This window comes from Salmo salar, chromosome ssa06 (genome assembly GCF_905237065.1).
Source record: "Salmo salar chromosome ssa06, Ssal_v3.1, whole genome shotgun sequence".
Taxonomy (NCBI): Eukaryota; Metazoa; Chordata; class Actinopteri; order Salmoniformes; family Salmonidae; genus Salmo; species Salmo salar.
Window position 1 is genome coordinate 77,587,123 of NC_059447.1, and position 18,609 is coordinate 77,605,731.

The 18,609-nt window shown below is 41.2% G+C and overlaps 1 protein-coding gene across 4 annotated transcripts; it reads left to right on the forward strand.

The window, feature by feature from the left end:
- The first annotated feature begins 349 nt into the window (after positions 1–349).
- On the forward strand, positions 350–15,503 carry LOC106608127 (uncharacterized). 4 transcript variants are annotated; one of them, XM_045721024.1, is made up of 7 exons: positions 350–501; positions 697–1,026; positions 13,322–13,378; positions 13,802–13,948; positions 14,066–14,094; positions 14,368–14,439; positions 14,505–15,503. In XM_045721024.1, exons 1-7 carry the CDS (start codon positions 441–443, stop codon positions 14,547–14,549), a joined length of 741 nt encoding a protein of 246 aa, XP_045576980.1. In that variant the 5' UTR covers positions 350–440; the 3' UTR covers positions 14,550–15,503. The 4 variants fall into 4 exon arrangements, with proteins under 4 accessions (XP_045576980.1, XP_014061345.2, XP_045576982.1 ...); XM_014205870.2 differs by having other exon boundaries at positions 14,528–15,503; XM_045721026.1 differs by having other exon boundaries at positions 13,850–13,948.
- The last annotated feature ends 3,106 nt before the right edge of the window (positions 15,504–18,609 follow it).

An 18,609-nucleotide genomic window follows, 5' to 3' on the forward strand; every position in this document is an offset into this window, starting at 1 on the left:
CGTGGTTTTCCTGTGCGCCTGCTTTTTCTATTCACTTTTTGCTAGTCCTCCCGGTTTTGACCCCTGCCTGTTTCCAGACTCTGTACCTGCCTGCCTGACCATTCTACCTGCCCTAACCTCGAGCCTGCCTGCCACTCTGTACCTCCTGGAGTCTGAACTGATTTTGACCTTTTGCCTGTCCAAGACCATTCTCTTGCCTACCCTTTTGGATTATAATGAATATAAAAAACTTAAACCATCTGCCTCCCGTGTCTGCATCTGGGTCTCGCCTTGTGCCCTAATAAAGGTGTCAGAAACTAGAGACAAAAACATGACCACATTGAGGAAGTGATTCTACAGTGGTGAATAGAGATGCTGCTGTATGGTGAGAAACTCATATTGCTGAGACACTCTGACAGAGGAAAGAGACAGAAACAGAGGGGAGAGAGAGAGGGGGGATCATGGCTGACATCCATCATTCATTTTTGGGATTGCTTGTGACTGTTTTGTACCTACTATCAGGTAAGACAGAGGAGAGAATAACAATTATATTTATTTAGAGATCATTCAACACGGAAAACCATCAATCTGAAAAATATACATACTGAACAGTATATTACACTATTCACACCTGAAGAATATCAATAAGAATACCTATGAAATATAATGTCATCTGTATTACCAGTTAATAATTATCTGATGTCATACTCCTTCCAGGTGTCAGTGGAGAAACTCTCTCTATGTTCTCCAGAGTGGGAGATGATGTCAGTCTGCCGTGTAACAATGTGGTTTATCCAAACTGCTCCTCAACTACATGGATCTATAACAGAGCTGGATCTAAAGTAACTATTGAAGAGGTCGCATTGGGGAAGATCAAAGTTGAGAAGACAGAGAGAGCAGACAGACTGAGTTTAGAGTCTAACTGTTCTCTACATGTTAGTGATGTCAGTGCTGAGGATGCTGGACTCTACACCTGTCGACAGTTCCTTACAGAGACTGGACCAAGACATGGAGGTGATGCCCCTGTTCATCTGTCTGTTCTAACTAGTGAGTATTACTGTTTAAATCAGTTTAAATGTCACTGTGTACAAGTGTAGTGTTTATAATCATATGCAAAACAGCCAACAAGTACTGTATACCTATTTCTGGGTCGAGAAATTCACTTGATTTTGTTATTCAGACAGTTCTGATGTAACTACTCTAATTCCCATCAAGACAACCAACAGTACTCCACAACAGTATAAGACTGGTCATGTAAAAACAGCCCCAAACATATTCATAGGAAGTTCTACTTGTATATTGCTCCTCCTCACAGTTGCCCATGTCCCTTAATGTTGAGGATGTGGTTGTTACTGACAAGAAGCACATGATTGAGCTCTTTAATCACCACTTCATTAAGTCAGGATTCCTATTTGACTCAGCCACGCCTCCTTGCCCGTCCAACAATTCTTCATCACCCACCCCTTCTAATGCGACCGGCCCGATGTTCCTCCCTCTTTTTCCACTGCCCGCTACAAAGTTTCTCCCTGCAGATGGTCACTGAGTCCGAGGTGCTAAAGGAGCTCCTTAAACTTGACCCCAAAAAACGATCTGGGTCAGATGATTAAGACCCTTTCTTCTTTAAGGTTGCTGCCCCTATAATCGCCAAGCCTATCTCTGGCCTTTTTAACCTGTCTCTCCTCTCTGGGGAGGTTCCCGTTGCTTGGAAGGCAGCCACTGTTAGTCATTTAATTTAAAGGGGAGATCAAGCTGAACCTAACTGTTATAGGCCTATTTCTATTTTGACCTGTTTATCAAACGTCTTGGAAAAACTTGTCACCCCAGCTGCCAAACTAACCCTGATTCAGATGAGCATCCAACCCATGCTAGATTACGGAGATTTATAGATCGGCAGGTAAGGATGCTCTCGAGCGGCTAGATGTTATTTACCATTCGGCCATCAGATTTGCCACTGTCGTGTCTTTGGGGGTACCATTAAACTGAAGATATGTTTATCAATTAGCTCCCTGTAATTATTATCACGCGATTAAACTGATTAATCGTTTAATTGTAATTAACTAGGAGGTCGGGGCACCAAGGAGAATATTCAGATTACAAAGCTATAATTTTCCTAATATAACTTTCCTGTACTATAATATTATATTCTATTATAGTATAGGTCGATTATCTTCTTAAGTTTAAATGGTGTATTTACCTCTAGTCCAGTCTCATTCCAAAACGTCGTAAATTGTTGTATCTGCACGAACCCAGTCTTTACTAAAATCATCCATACATCAATTGTCTTAAAATCATTTATTTACTACACTAAGTAATTAACAGAAAAACATACAAACAGTAATTATTGTCACAAAGGATTGGTATCGGAATGTGCCCTTGTGGGCTAAGCAGTCAGGTCGGCCTGTTGAACAATGGGTCATAAAAGGTCGGCTGAGAAGTTACACAGGGTGATTTAATATTAACAATTGACAATTGAAGGCTCACTCATTCAGGAACAATTGCAATCAATATATATTTACGCTCAGTGTGTCGTTCTGATTCTTGTTGGAGAGTAGTTCTGTTGGGGAGTTTTGTCCGCGTTCTCTCTCTCTCTCTCTCGGTTAGAATGGATCTTTCAGAGCGACCTTCATTAATGTCGTCATCGAATGGTTGCTTCGTTGGTCTTCGCGTTCAATGATGTAATTTACTTAGCTGCAGACTAATAATTAATATCAAAGACTTGTTCTTATTCTGTCGGTATCAATAGTCTAAAAGTTAACCACGTGGTATGGTTCACTTTCAGTAGAGGAATTGGAAGGTATAAACCTATTAGCCATGAGTGTAGGCCTGGTCTGGAGAAATGTAAATCAGGGAGTGTTTTATAGTGCCCATCGAACAGGCTGGTCAAATGACGCCTGGTCCTGTATATGTCCCTGGGGCGTGCCTATGACTGAGTTAGATTTGGTTACAGAAATACAATTCTATCACATTACATCAGTACATAGCATCTCAATGTCTTACAAAAGCTTTATCCTTATCAATACATTCCATACACCCATATGAGGCAAGTCTTAAACTGAATCTATTATATAAACAGTTTTATGGTAATATGGCTATATTGTCTCTTCTGAGTATCACAAAATTGTACCAAGCGGATGAGTTCGTAGCTGGATTCTTCAACAATCTTCCATACCTTCTCCAGCACACACATGTCGCTCGGTTCTCCAATTCTATGAGTTGGAAGAATTTCCTTTGTCTCTCTATGAAACATGGGGTAGGAGATTCTCCTCAGAGGGTTTTTTACAACCCTGGGTTGGGGGAAGGTAGGTTGGGTGATGGTACGAAGGGGAGGGGGGTCAACTGTCCTTCCTGTACCCAAAGAGGCCAACGTCATGACATACCCCCCTGGTGGTTTGGATCTTGTTTATCCTGCAAGTTACAAATCAACATAAAATCATGACCACGTGATGTCCCATTGGTAGATCATCGTTGCAGTCCTCTCTGGTGGTTGAACTTGGTAGGCTCTCTGAAAGCGGAGCCGTCCACCACAAGGATGGGCAGTTGATGTCCGGTTGGTGATCGCCGTTGCGGTCTCCTCAATTGGTGTACCTTGGTAGGTTCCCTGGAAGCTGTAAAGTACCCCAGGAAGGGCCAGGGGATGTCCTGGTTGGTGATCGCCGTTGCGGTCCCCCTCCTCTGGTGGTTTACCTTGGTAGTCTCTCTGACAGCGGGCATGCCGCCACAAGGATAGGCTGTGGGTGTCTGGATTTGGGGTCGCCGTTCCGGACCCGTCGTCCAGACTGGAAGATCTGGGCAGTAACTTAGGCAGATGTTAACAACGCACACACACTCATGAAATATATATAATTACATTCATTCCCCAATGAGCGGCGTTGTGGCACTAAGTGATGGTTGTATGGGGACTTTGTTTATGGCTCTATCACTTCCTAAGTGTCAAAGGAACTGAACCGAAAAGGAATGAAAGCATAAACAAAACAAAAATATACAAAATATAGTTCACACAAAAAAATCATCTAATTGGACTGTATTCTATATACGTCCAATGTTCTGGCAAAATGATTATCATGGCATTGTCTCTAATGCCATATCTAGGGTTTTCCTACTTGGTGTGTTGCTTAGGCGCTATCCTAAGTTGATAACTATATGATAAGTCTACAGCTGTAATGAACTAGTTTTGGGCAGTCTACAGGTATGACCTACAGACTTCTGGGAAGAAAACTGGTGAGTGCTGTTGAGTCAAAGGCCTAGAAGTAAATGTTCAACTTTACTAAGGCTGGTATATTGTTTGGGCCCTTAAGTGGTCCTAGCATAAATCCTAATTGGATGTTCCGTTGTGCATGTGCGTTTATGCTTACACAAGCGCGCATGTCAAGGGAAGAAAACCAAGTATCCGGGCAGATTACAACTTGTTCAGAATGAGTCTGACGTAGTCAGGTAATTTTCAGGTCAATGCCTGGAGGTCAGTCAGAATTGGTGTCAAGGAAGTCTGTAGTAGTTTTCTACAAGTCACTGTCTTCCACTATTGTAGTGGCGATAGGTATGAAGTCTATTTCATAGCTATGTTATCCACGGAGGAGCTAACCTCACGACGGAAGTACTCTTTAAGTATTGGACCAGTCATACGTGGTGTGATCATGGTTCATGACTTCTAATAATTTTACTCCTGAATGGAGGGTCCTATTTATTAGTGACATGTGTGTTAACCATTGGAAGAGTGCACTGGAGATTCCCCTCCACGTGTTGCACTCTGAGTGACTCCTATGTCGCTGTTGTCAATGGTAATTTGATTTGTTAAGTCTCTAACCTTCTTACTGATTGTAGCTGGTATTGGTACTGGTACTCAAGGGGACCAGTTATCCTACCGATTTATTCTGAAATATTATCTACCGGAACACATGATTGGAGCATTTTACTAGTTGTATTGTAGTTGAACCTACGCATGGCAAAGAATGATTATTGTTGCCATTAGTTTTGGAGGTGGACAAGTCCACTGGACTTCCTTTACGACCAGTGTGGTACACCTCAGTACTATCTTAGATGTCTTCTAAGATAATCCCCGTCTAGGGGCCTGTCTGCTCCTCACTGTTCTCGTAGGAGAGTTTACAACTAGATTTGATTTATGCTCTGGCGGCCTCGTACGCTGTTGTCCGTAGTCTCGACCCCCCCACCGGCCTCGATGAGGCTCATCATGGGTCTGGGCTACTATTCCCCCCCTTTGTGCCTCGGGACCCCCCCACCAGCGGGTGGTGTTGGTGTCCGATGCGCAAATGAAAAGGTCGGACCCTATGTACGAGTTGTCAGCGGCCGGGTTTTTATGAGAGTGGCTGTGACCTTTCAACCAAATCTCCTGGTGTTTGTGCTTCAAAACGCTCAGTGGTTGTCGAGGCATGTCAGTCACCACCGCGTCCGCGTGTGGCAACCTCTTCATTACCTGTGAACTGAGACGAGGATATCGGTCTGTGATATCGCAAAGTGTTTCACAAGTGGGAGTCATCGGGTCAGTTGCTGGACTGACACCATTAGTGTCATTGTAAGGGGTGACAGTCCCCAACAAAGCGGAAGGTGTATCATCGGAAGCAGAGTATACTCTGCGCATCAATGTTTTTCTTGCTGGGACGGCCGCAGTGCTTGCGGAAGTGTCCAAAGGGAAAGAAAAGTTCATCTCAACTACCGTATTACATGACTGCAAGGAGGAGGGAAGTTGCTTATTCACAGAGACAGCTGGCTCGAAATCATGAAAAGAATGGTCAATCAGGTTGGCTGATGGAATGTGTCGAGATATCGTACTATCTCCGTGGATCGGATTTTGTACCAAGAGGTTTCTAAACGTCTTTTTCTCAAGGGGTGCTTTCGACAGATACCCCTCGTGAAGGACTGCGTTGCAGCTAGCGTTAGGGGAGACGGTGTGGTCAGTGGAGAAGGCACTGTGGCCTGTGACCATACCTGGTTGGTTTTCCAATCCATCAATGGGAGTAACCGATCCATCAAGTCTGCTCCAAGTAGCAGGGTTACAGTTTTGAGGCTGGTAACATACACAGGGTGAACGAGCGATACGTCCTGGAAGTGTAGTTTCAGCATGACTCTCAATGTGAGAGGCGAGGTAGTCTGAGTGACCCCTCGAAGTTTAGTGTCGCATCGTTCCACTTTTAACCAACGTTTAGTTGGTTTCAAAGCCCTTTTGAGATCATCAAACAATGTTTGAGAGATGAGTGATATTGTCGCACCCGAATCAATTAGCGCATGACAAGCTAAGCAGTCCTCCAGGACTGTTTCCAGGTATGGCCGTTTAGATTCGTGGTTAGTGGACATATTCCCCACAAAGTGGAGTGGTCGTTCGCAACGACGTGATGTGCCATGTCTGTTCAAGATGGAAGCAGATTGACTTTTCTGATTTTGAGTGGGCTTGGCTTTAACGAAGCGTTTGACCTTTTTCTTCGCAACTTTTGTATCAGAGTCTATGGACAGAGCCCGGGGGCTTGTTTCTTGATCAAGCGGGCCCTGGATAGGGTCTTGAGTGAGAGCGGGAGAAATGTGAACTTTAACCTGTTAGGGCTAGGGGGCAGTATTTGCACGGCTGGATAAAAAAAATGTACCCGATTTAATCTGGTTACTAATCCTACCCAGTAACTAGAATATGCATATACTTATTATATATGGATAGAAAACACTCTAAAGTTTCTAAAACTGTTTGAATGGTGTCTGTGAGTATAACAGAACTCATTTGGCAGGCAAAACCCTGAGACATTTTCTGACAGGAAGTGGATACCTGATGTGTTGTATTACCTTAAACCTATGCCATTAAAAAACACAGGGGCTGAGGAATATTTTGGCACTTCCTATTGCTTCCACTAGATGTCACCAGCCTTTACAAAGTGTTTTGAGTCTTCTGGAGGGAGATCTGACCGAACAAGAGCCATGGAACGATGATGGCCCATTAGACACCTGGCGCGCGAGTTCATGTTGGGTACCCTCGTTCCAATACGTTATAAAAGAGTATGCATTCGTCCACCTTGAATATTATTCATGTTCTGGTTAAAAAGGCCCTAATGATTTGTGCTATACAACGTTTGACATGTTTGAACGAACGTAAATATATTTTTTTCCCCTCGTTCATGAAGTGAAGTCCGGCGGGCTTAGATCATGTGCTAACAAGACGGAGATTTTTGGACATAAATGATGAGCTTTTTTTGAACAAAACTACATTCGTTATGGACCTGTGATACCTGGAAGTGACATCTGATGAAGAGAATCAAAGGTAATGGATTATTTACATAGTATTTTCGATTTTAGATCTCCCCAACATGACGACTAGTCTGTATCGCAACGCGTATTTTTCTGGGCGCAGTGCTCAGATTATTGCAAAGTGTGATTTCCCAGTAAGGTTATTTTTAAATCTGGCAAGTTGATTGCGTTCAAGAGATGTAAATCTATAATTCTTTAAATGACAATATAATATTTTACCAATGTTTTCTAATTTTAATTATTTAATTTGTGATGCTGACTTGACTGCCGGTTATTGGAGGGAAACGATTTCCTCAACATCAATGCCATAGTAAAACGCTGTTTTTGGATATAAATATGAACTTGATAGAACTAAAAATGCATGCATTGTCTAACATAATGTCCTAGGAGTGTCATCTGATGGAGATTGTAAAAGGTTAGTGCATCATTTTAGCTGGTTTTATGGTTTTGGTGACCCTGTCTTTGAATTGACAAAACATTACACACAACTCTTGTAAATGTACTGTCCTAACATACTCTAAATTTATGCTTTCGCCGTAAAACCTTTTTGAAATCGTAAAACGTGGTTAGATTAAGGAGATGTTTATCTTTCAAAGGGTGTAAAATAGTTGTATGTTTGAAAAATTTGAATTTTGACATTTATTTGGATTCAAATTTGCCGCTCTTGAAATGCACCTGCTGTTGATGGAGTGCACCACGGGGGGGACGCCTGCGTCCCACCTAGCCCATAGAGGTTAACGTCCATGCTATGGGTGTTAATTCCTGCGGACCTGGTGTCCGGTAATTCCCCGTCTAGTCCTTGTGACTTATCTTTTACCCTTTTATCAAATTGTTCTCGCTTAAGTTCTTCCCGTAGTGGGACTTCTGGAGAACATTGGTCTACGTTTTGATCGTCCTTCAACCCTTTGTTACCCTTGTGCTCTGACACTTTTGGTGGGTTGGGTGCAGGAACGTAGCGAACGGGTCGATTGTAGCGGTAGTCATGTTGATGGCAGTTATTTACAGTTATTTCGACCGCGGAGGTTATTGGAATCATGGTTTCGTGGTAGAAACTGTTGTTGTGCGTCATCTCTAGACGCTCCAATACCTGATAATGCACCCTCTAACTGGAGTGAGTGCTCCTGGTTAAACTTCAAAACTGAGTGGTCAGGGCTCTTAGCGTTGTGAACTTTTGATGCCTCAAAAGCTGTGCTTGCAAGCTCTCTGAGTTGTAAGATAGGCAAGCCAACGTGGGCTGCAGGGCCCAAGTAGGTAATGAATGTGGGATAAATGTTCGACAGAAACATTTGTTTGAATGGTAACAGCTCTTCCATTCCTGTTTCTGTGAGTAGGCCAAAGTAAGCTGAACGAAGCCTATGATAGAAAGCTTGTGGGTGTTCGTTCCGAGCTTGTTTGACGGTGTTAGCCAGTGAGCTATCGTGTTTGCGAGTCGCAGAACCACTGAATTCTAATTTCAAAGCTGTGGCAAGTTTAGCATAGTCATTTAGCACGTGTTGCTGTTGTAGACGAATGAACCTCGTCACGTGTCTTTTCGACGTTCGCTTCAACAGGTAAACCCTGTCAGAACCCGTAGCGTTCGGGTAGCCACCCAACGCGTCCTCTATGTCAGCTAGGAACGTCTCAGTATCGTTTGGCTGACCTGGAACGGGGTCAAAGGTGGGGAAATTCTTGACGAGTTTGTCAAGGCATTCTGCGCCAAGCGGGCGGAGAGGGTTGGCTTCATCCTGTGGAGAAATTGGGGCCGAAAGGCCAAGAGAAGAAGCCAAGCCTTGTTGTTGTTGGCCAAGAGGCGCCATATTACTCAGTGCCGAAGGGCCAAGAGGAGAAGACTGAGGGACACATGAGGGAGGCAAGGTCTGAAACCTATTGTCTTCACTCCTGTGAGTACAGGGCTCCGGTTGCTTGGATGGGAAGTCGCGCTGTAGAGCGTGACCATTCTGGATTTCCTCCAGATGGTACCTAAGGGTGGAATTCTGCTGCATTGCAGAGTCCACTTGAGTGCTTAGAGTACTGATTTTGGACACGTGAGTGTCACACCTGCTCCTTTCGATCTCAAACTTATCTGTCATGGTTTGCAGATAGAGGTCTTGAGTACGGAGCGAGAGATTCAGTGATGAGATTTCCTCTGCTTGCTTAGAAGTCAATATTTCCAACCTCATCACCTGAGTTCTCTCATCATTCATTTGGTCAGCGACTTAAATAAGTTCTGCTGATTTATCATCCAACTTTGTCATTGTGTTCATTAACTGATCGTCTTTGGTTTGCAGCGCTTTGAGGAGCACCGTGTTATTTTGAGTAACATTCAACAAAACAGCATGCATGTTGTCAAGTTGAGCGCTCCTGTTTGTAGATAACTCTTCGGATTTATCTAGTTTGGCGTGGACATCATCGTATTTAGTTTTGGCTAAATCGAGTTGTTCCTGTAGAAAACGATTTTGTTGAAGAGCTTGTGCTTGTTCATCGTCATACGTTTTTGCAATTACATTTAATTGTTCAGTTTTCGAACGCAGTTCCATAGCTAGCAGAATTTTTCCCTTTTCTGCATTTGTGATTGGTTTTCCGGTTCTCTCCACCTGTCCCTTTATGTCTACCGTTACCTGCTCGTGCTTCAGCTGTGCACTGCGGTATTGGACAGATGGCAATCTCGGATGGCAAGACATCAGAGCTAGACTGGAGAGAACCTTTACGAGGCCTGCGCCCGATGGTTGATTTTGGAAAACATTGTTGTCTGTTTTTCCACTAATGGCATAATTAGGGTTGTTATCGCTGCTGAGGTCAGAGATCAATCCATTTACGGGTGGAGGTTCACTAATTAGCGGGCGAGTGGGAACCACCCCCTCTGATAGCTTGCACATTATTAGAACATTTGAAAGGAAAAAATTGTTTTTCCTAATTTTCCAAAATGTGGTTTTGGAATGTGGAAAACTGCAAAGACGATTTTAATCTATTTATAGACGTTAATGAACCATCAGTACTGTACAGTACTGTGGAAGTTGGACGTGAATGAATTTGCAAAAGCAAATTGAATTAATCAATGCCAATGATTAGTCCTACCTGGGTAGGCTATCTGGGTATTAAACTTGAATTACCTGAGAGGTTGCTTCATCCAGGTTAATATGCAAAGTTTAAGTTGTCTCATTTAATTGGAAGAACCTAGAAAGGTATGTTCGACAATTTAACTAAATAAATTGAATGAGACGATAATCCATACAATCTCCATTGATTGGATATCATAAGTGTAAACCGTAGTTCAAATGTTGGGACCCTTCACCACTAGGGTACGCACCTCCCTGGGGCTGAACGTCCGTAAAGGGGTTTTACTGACTGTGCCTTGCTAAAGCAGATTTTACTGATTAATCTATTTATGATATATCAAACCTGTATAGGCTATCTGGGAATTAACTTTCAATTAACCTGAGAGCATTGCTTCATCTAAGTTAAGTTTGGAAAAAGTTAATCATGTCTCATTGTAGACGCCCAATCAATTTTGGATATTATTTGAAAGATCCACTTGAAAAGGTAAATCTGGCAATTTCACTTGTTAGTTAAATTGAATGAGACGTGCTCCACGTTTGAATTTCCCCTAGAGATGTACTGGCAATTCTTCACCACCAGGGTGCAGAATGCTGAAATTTAAACGGAAGTACAAAGGTCGGACTTCCGTCGCTAGCGGAGAAATTTTAAACGTGTTACGGTGGAGGGTAAAATGTTCCCTCTCTGTTAGCTTACCCGTAATGCTAAGCTATTGCTACTTGGTTCAGGAGTATCCTTCCAAGCACCAAAATAGGATCCTTTCCCTTATGGAAAGGGTGGGTTTTCTAGTGACGTCTCACCTTAACCCCATTCAGCATATTCTGCTAGCGTTTATGTTGACCGGAGCGACACGGTACTTAACTACAAATACGCATACGGTCTGCCCACAGTCTTAGTGCGGTAGGCAAATTATTCGGCTCGGTTCCCAGACAGTTAACTTCTAATTTCTAACCTTACACTAGAAGTTAATATTTACCGACAGAAATAGTACCGTTTGGCCTAACGGACTAAATCTGGAATTTAATCCCTACTGCTATCGACATAAGACCGGAGCTACTCTAAATAGCTTCTCTCAATGGAAAATGCACAATCACTTTGTTTACATAGCAGGCTGTTTGTACAATTTTGTTTGCACAATTGATATATAGAATTTCACAGCAAAGTCCAATTCTATCTTAGATTCCTCGCACGGGGGCTCCAAATGTATTATTAAATTGAACCAACGTGCGTTTTAGTTTGAGTCCTCACACGGGGGCACCAATATGTCGTGTCTTTGGGGGTACCATTAAACTGAAGATATGTTTATCAATTAGCTCCCTGTAATTATTATCACGCGATTAAACTGATTAATCGTTTAATTGTAATTAACTAGGAGGTCGGGGCACCAAGGAGAATATTCAGATTACAAAGCTATAATTTTCCTAATATAACTTTCCTGTACTATAATATTATATTCTATTATAGTATAGGTCGATTATCTTCTTAAGTTTAAATGGTGTATTTACCTCTAGTCCAGTCTCATTCCAAAACGTCGTAAATTGTTGTATCTGCACGAACCCAGTCTATACTAAAATCATCCATACATCAATTGTCTTAAAATCATTTATTTACTACACTAAGAAATTAACAGAAAAACATACAAACAGTAATTATTGTCACAAAGGATTGGTATCGGAATGTGCCCTTGTGGGCTAAGCAGTCAGGTCGGCCTGTTGAACAATGGGTCATAAAAGGTCGGCTGAGAAGTTACACAGGGTGATTTAATATTAACAATTGACAATTGAAGGCTCACTCATTCGGGAACAATTGCAATCAATATATATTTACGCTCAGTGTGTCGTTCTGATTTTTGTTGGAGAGTAGTTCTGTTGGGGAGTTTTGTCCGCGTTCTCTCTCTCTCTCGGTTAGAATGGATCTTTCAGAGCGACCTTCATTAATGTCGTCATCGAATGGTTGCTTCGTTGGTCTTCGCGTTCAATGATATAATTTACTTTAGCTGCAGACTAATAATTAATATCAAAGACTTGTTCTTATTCTGTCGGTATCAATAGTCTAAAAGTTAACCACGTGGTATGGTTCACTTTCAGTAGAGGAATTGGAAGGTATAAACCTATTAGCCATGAGTGTAGGCCTGGTCTGGAGAAATGTAAATCAGGGAGTGTTTTATAGTGCCCATCGAACAGGCTGGTCAAATGACGCCTGGTCTTGTATATGTCCCTGGGGCGTGCCTATGACTGAGTTAGATTTGGTTACAGAAATACAATTCTATCACATTACATCAGTACATAGCATCTCAATGTCTTACAAAAGCTTTATCCTTATCAATACATTCCATACACCCATATGAGGCAAGTCTTAAACTGAGTCTATTATATAAACAGTTTTATGGTAATATGGCTATATTGTCTCTTCTGAGTATCACAAAATTGTACCAAGCGGATGAGTTCGTAGCTGGATTCTTCAACAATCTTCCATACCTTCTCCAGCACACACATGTCGCTCGGTTCTCCAATTCTATGAGTTGGAAGAATTTCCTTTGTCTCTCTATGAAACATGGGGTAGGAGATTCTCCTCAGAGGGTTTTTTACAACCCTGGGTTGGGGGGAAGGTAGGTTGGGTGATGGTATGAAGGGGAGGGGGTCAACTGTCCTTCCTGTACCCAAAGAGGCCAACGTCATGACACCACCAATGCTCCTTATAGAACACATCACTGCACTCTATACTCCTAGGTAAACTGGTCATCTCTGTATACCCGTCACAAGACCCACTGGTTGACGCTTATTTATAAAACCCTATCTGAGATATCTACTGCAACCCTCATGTTTTGTCCTATATTTTGTTTTTACCCCAGGCCCCATGAGGCCTTTTGCCTTTTGGTAGGCCGTCATTGTAAATAAGAATTTCTTCTTATCTGACTGATTGGAGTAGAGAAAGATTTAACAGATTGCAGTATAGAACTCTACAGGCAACACAGAGTGATTCAGTGGATGTGGATCCATTCTGTACTGTGATGTCACCCTTATTCACCAAAGAAAAGAGGTCACTCTATTTGTTTTCAACTACTATCCAGGGAGTACAGCCTCTACTGCAAGACCAGACTTCTCAACCACCTCCCCATATTCTGCTGGTATTGTATTTTATACTTTTTCCATTCTCAGGTGTATAGTAGATTGAGAGGGACAGCATTGGGCCAAAGTCAGATGTACTACCTTGGTCAATACACAGAGCATTAAGACCTTGTGACAAAATGTTTGCTAATTTTATGAATGTTTTATGTATTAAAAGAAGTAACTTCCCTCAATGTACTCTGAACTTTGCATGACTCTAAGACCAAGAAAATGTAGAACACTTTACATAAATGTAATGGAAAAATATGGTCTGAAAATATGTATGTTATGGAGATCAGAGGATTTCTGACAGCGACAATATGCAACTAAACTTTCATGTTAAAGTTTTTTTACTCCGGTGTGAATTTCTGCTCATCTGTGTAACGCTGATTTCTTTCCTGCTAAAGTTAACTGTGAGTTAACAGCTCTGCATCCTCTCTCAGGTTCTCCCCCACTAAATCAAACCCACATCCCCTCTCTGGTCCTCTCAGTTACTCAGACCCTCATTCTCACTATGGGAGTAGGAGTGGCTGTGGGAGCAGCTGTGTGTGTCGTTGCTGCTGTCATCATAGCACGCAGAAGGAGAACAAGTAAAGATAACTTTGTTTTGTTTCTTTTGGGGGTTTAATGGAGTTCAGCACTGACACAGTAATAGAGCCACTTTCAATGTATCAATTCTTCTGTTTTTTTGTTGTTGCTCTTTTCAGAAGCTCAAATGACAGCTGATGACAGCATTGTGAGTAACAAAGATAATATTATTGATGTACCATGGCTTAATAAATACACCTTCTGCCCTCAACAATTAACAGGTTTTACACTCTATTCATTGTTTGAATTGATTATCATTGTTCCTCATATAGAGTCTGTATGCAGTAAACCACTCCACTCCACATCAATATACATTTTATTTGGACATTTGGAACATGATATGACCAAGTTGTTTTGAAGCATTGAGGCTAATGTCCAGTTTAAATGATACATGTTTCAATCACATTTTTGACCCTTGTAGAGTCAACCTGCTGACAGAATTACCTATTCCTCCATTGACCACTTCAATCAAAATCCCCATCATAGAGTTGATGTAAGTGAAGCTATACTGAACATACTGTAATGGTATACCTCCTATACACTGTTTAAACCCTTTAGGCGTGTGTGTGTGGTCTCTGTAGGTCCATGATGAAGATACAGTGACCTATTCCTCTGTTATACCCTGAAGCAAGGATATGCATATTCTTTATACCATTTGAAAGGAAACATTTTGAAGTTTGTGTAAATGTGAAATGATTGTAGGAGAATAACACATTAGATCTGGTAAAAGATAATACAAAGAAAGAAACATGCAGTTTTTTTGTATTTTTTTTGTTCCATCTTTGAAATGCAAGAGAAAGGCCATTATCTGACTTAGGACTCTAGCCACAATGTAGATTTTGCCCACTTGATGGCAGCAGTGTATGTGCAAAGTTTAAGACTGATCCAATGAACCATTGCATTTCTGTTCAAAATGTTGTATCAAGTCTGCCCAAATATGCCTAATTGGTCAATATATACATTTTCAAGTACATAACTGTGCACATTCCACAAACAATAGCATGGTATGTTTTCACTGTAGTAGCTACTGTAAATTGGACAATGCAGTTATATTTAACAAGAATTCAAGCTTTCTGCCCATATAAGATATGTCTATGTCCTAGAAAATGTTCTTGTTACTTAAAACGTCATACTAATCACATTAGCGCACATTAGCTCAACCGTCCCGAGGGTGGGACACCGATCTGTAGAGATCTATTAAGAGGTTAATATTTTATTGAGATAGGACAGTGAAGCGGAGACCGGACATGTAGGAGAGTTGGCGAGTCAGAAGGGCAGTGGGTCGGATTAAACACATGCTGACTCTGGTAGCCTAAGCTGAGCATGTGTGCCAAGATCCATGGGACTAACCGCTGCACCACACTGGCCACTAAGATGTGATTTTAATGATGGTGTTATGTTTTATTTGTGTATACAGCACAATAACAGATTCTTAGACAAACATCTATTAGAAAATGTTTGCTGATAACAAACTCAATGTTAGTTTTTACCTGCATTACTCATGATTCAAATTACATTGACTAAAGTGACTTAATAAAACTAAATGTTTTGAATGTCCACTTCAGAGTTTTGGTACAAAAACATTGCATTTTTGGGATTTGTTCAAATTAATCTCTTTGTCAGTAAGAGGCATCATTGGAAAAGGAACCGTAAGCAAGCATTTCACTAACCATGATCCCATCCATTTGTTTATGTGAGTAAAGTAATTCCGTATAAAAGCAATTTTGACGGAAACAGGATGTTTCAGTACAATTTTATAAATGCAGACAGGTAATTTGTTCGTTCGACATGGTGGGATCATTTTGTTTGTAAAATAAATTGTGCAAAAAATGGAGGTGGAAACGCCTTTATGTGCAAATATTGATATGCCTAACCATCATATCAAAGTAAACTTGAAGTAACGTGTGGTCCTCCCACATGGACATCTCAGTCTCCAGACTTGAAGCCCATTGAAAACCTGTGTCTTGAAGAGGGAAGTCCAAAAGTGCAGACAAAGCACATCAAGGATCTGGAAAGATTCTGTATGAAGGAAAATCCCTCTCAATGTTTTCTCAAAACTTTTTAGAAAAAGCTTCCGTGCCATTATCCTCGCAGGGTGAGTTATTGAAAGGTATTGAAAACAGGGGTGGCAATAATTTGGACACCTATCTTTTTGAGTGAGAAAATATTACTTATTAAACAAAATCTCTTTTAACTGAGCAATTGTATTAGTAATAGCACAGTATTTGTATTTATTTTGTCTTTTTGCTAATCTTTATAAAGGGTGTCAATTTTGGACTGACCGAATGTGCAAAATCCACAACCTAAACCCAACCCCACAGCCAAAAACAGTGTCTCTGTTCCCACGGTATCTTTCTATGACATTGCGTAAATATGTCTCAATATAAAAATAAAAAAAATCTGCAACGGTGTTGAAATATGTTCCAGTTGCTACTGTGGTGAGAAGGATTCTGACGCTCTCTCTATCTCGCTCTCTCTCGCTCTCTCTCGCTCAGCCTCAAGAAGTGGTCTGAGGATAAAGCCATGTTCTAATTCCTAATCCTATGGATATAGCCCCATGGGCCATATGTATCAAGCGAGTCAGAGATTACTGCTTTAGGATGAGTTTTGCCTTTTAGATCTCAATTAATAAGTATACATGGATAGGGGGCCCCTGATCCTAGATCAGCACTACTCTGAAACACTTGATACATATGGCCCCTGGCCTTTAGAGGCCACTTGAGATATGCAAAAGTTACTCAAACATTCAAGCATATTGCAGAGTTACATCAATGATTTCATCAAATGTTTGATTTAAGCTTGTGCTTCTCCTGTCAATTCAGCACAAAGTCAGCAGCAACTTAACAGTAACACAATGACAGCAGTGGATCCACTCACTTTGTACCGCTGTCTGTCTGTGTCTCAATTAACTGTGGGAGCAATAGCATGGGCAGTACCATGCAACTGTAAGTAACTGAATGTGTGTACAGTACTTCTGAGTTAAATGTAGTGGAGGTCCTTCGCTAGAATCAAAAACTCCTTCCTTTTGCAACAGGCCCTTGATATGTTTCTGGACATATGAGTGTACAATGTGTGGGTTTGTTTTCCTTTTTAGATACAGTATGTGCTCATAGACCACCATCCACACAAACTTTAAAGGGAGACTGCACTTCTTGATTTGGCCTCGACTGCACTTCTTGATTTGGCCTCGTTTTATATTTGGTTCATTAAAACCTGTTTGGGATAGGGGGCAGTATTTTCACGGCCGGATAAAAAACGTACCCGATTTAAACTGGTTACTACTCTTACCCAGAAATGAGAATATGCATATAATTAGTAGATCTGGATAGAAAACACTCTGAAGTTTCTAAAACTGTTTGAATGGTGTCTGGGAGTATAACAGAACACATATGGCAGTCAAAACCCTGAGACAAATCCTAACAGGAAGTGGAAATCTGATTTGTGGAATCACATTCAAGCCTTTGCCTATGAAACACACAGTGAGTTAGGATTCATTTAGCACTTCCTAAGGCTTCCACTAGATGTCAACAGTCATTACAAAGTGGTTTGAGTCTTCTCCTGTAAAAACTGACCTAACGAGAGGCCTGGAAAGTTTGTCATAGAGGGAGGGCCATTACTATCCACGCGCATGCCCGTGGATACTCTCTCGTTCTGAAATGTTTTGTAAGACAATGCAATCGTCCGCCTTGAATATTATTGAAGTTCTGATTGAAAAAGGCCCTAAAGATTTATGTCATACAACGTTTGACATGTTTGAACGAACGTAAATACATTTTTTTGCACATTCGTGACGACAAGTCCCGTGCGCTTCGTACATTTTGAGTAGCCTTCGGAACGCGCTAACAAGAAGGAGCTATTGGGACATAAATTATTAACTTTTTCAAACAAAACTACATTTGTTGTGGACCTGGGATTTCTGGAAGTGCCTTCTGATGAAGATAATCAAAGGTAAGTGAATATTTACAATAGTATATTTGATTTTAGATGAGTCCAAGATGGCGCTAACCTGTATCGCCTAGCCTATTTTTCTGAGCATAGCACCTCGTTTATTGCAAAGTGTGATTTCCCAGTAAAGTTATTTTTAAATCTGGCAATGCGGTTGCATTCACGAGATGTTAATCTATAATTCTTTGAATGACAATATTATATTTTACCAATGTTTTCGAATAGTAATTTTGTAAATTGTAGCGCTGATTCACCTGAAGCATTTGAGGGAAAATATTTTCGGAACGTCACGCGCCGATGTAAAATGCTGTTTTTATATATAAATATGAACTTTATCGAACAAAAAATGCATGTATTGTGTAACATGATGTCCTAGGAGTGTCATCTGATGAAGATTGTCAAAGGTTAGTGCTGCATTTAGCTGTGTTTTGGGTATTTGTGATGCATGCTGGTTGCTTTGAAAATGGCAGTGTGATTATTTTTGGCAGGGTACTCTGCTGACATAATCTAATGTTTTGCTTTTGCTGTAAAGCCTTTTTGAAATCGGACAACGTGGTTCGATTCAGGAGAGGTGTATCTATAAAATGGTGTAAAATAGTAATATGTTTGAGAAATTAAAGTTATAGCATTTATGAGGTATTTGTATTTCGCGCGACGCGTTTCCACTGGCTGTTGACTAGGGTGGGACGCAAACGTCCCACCTCACCCAGACAACCTG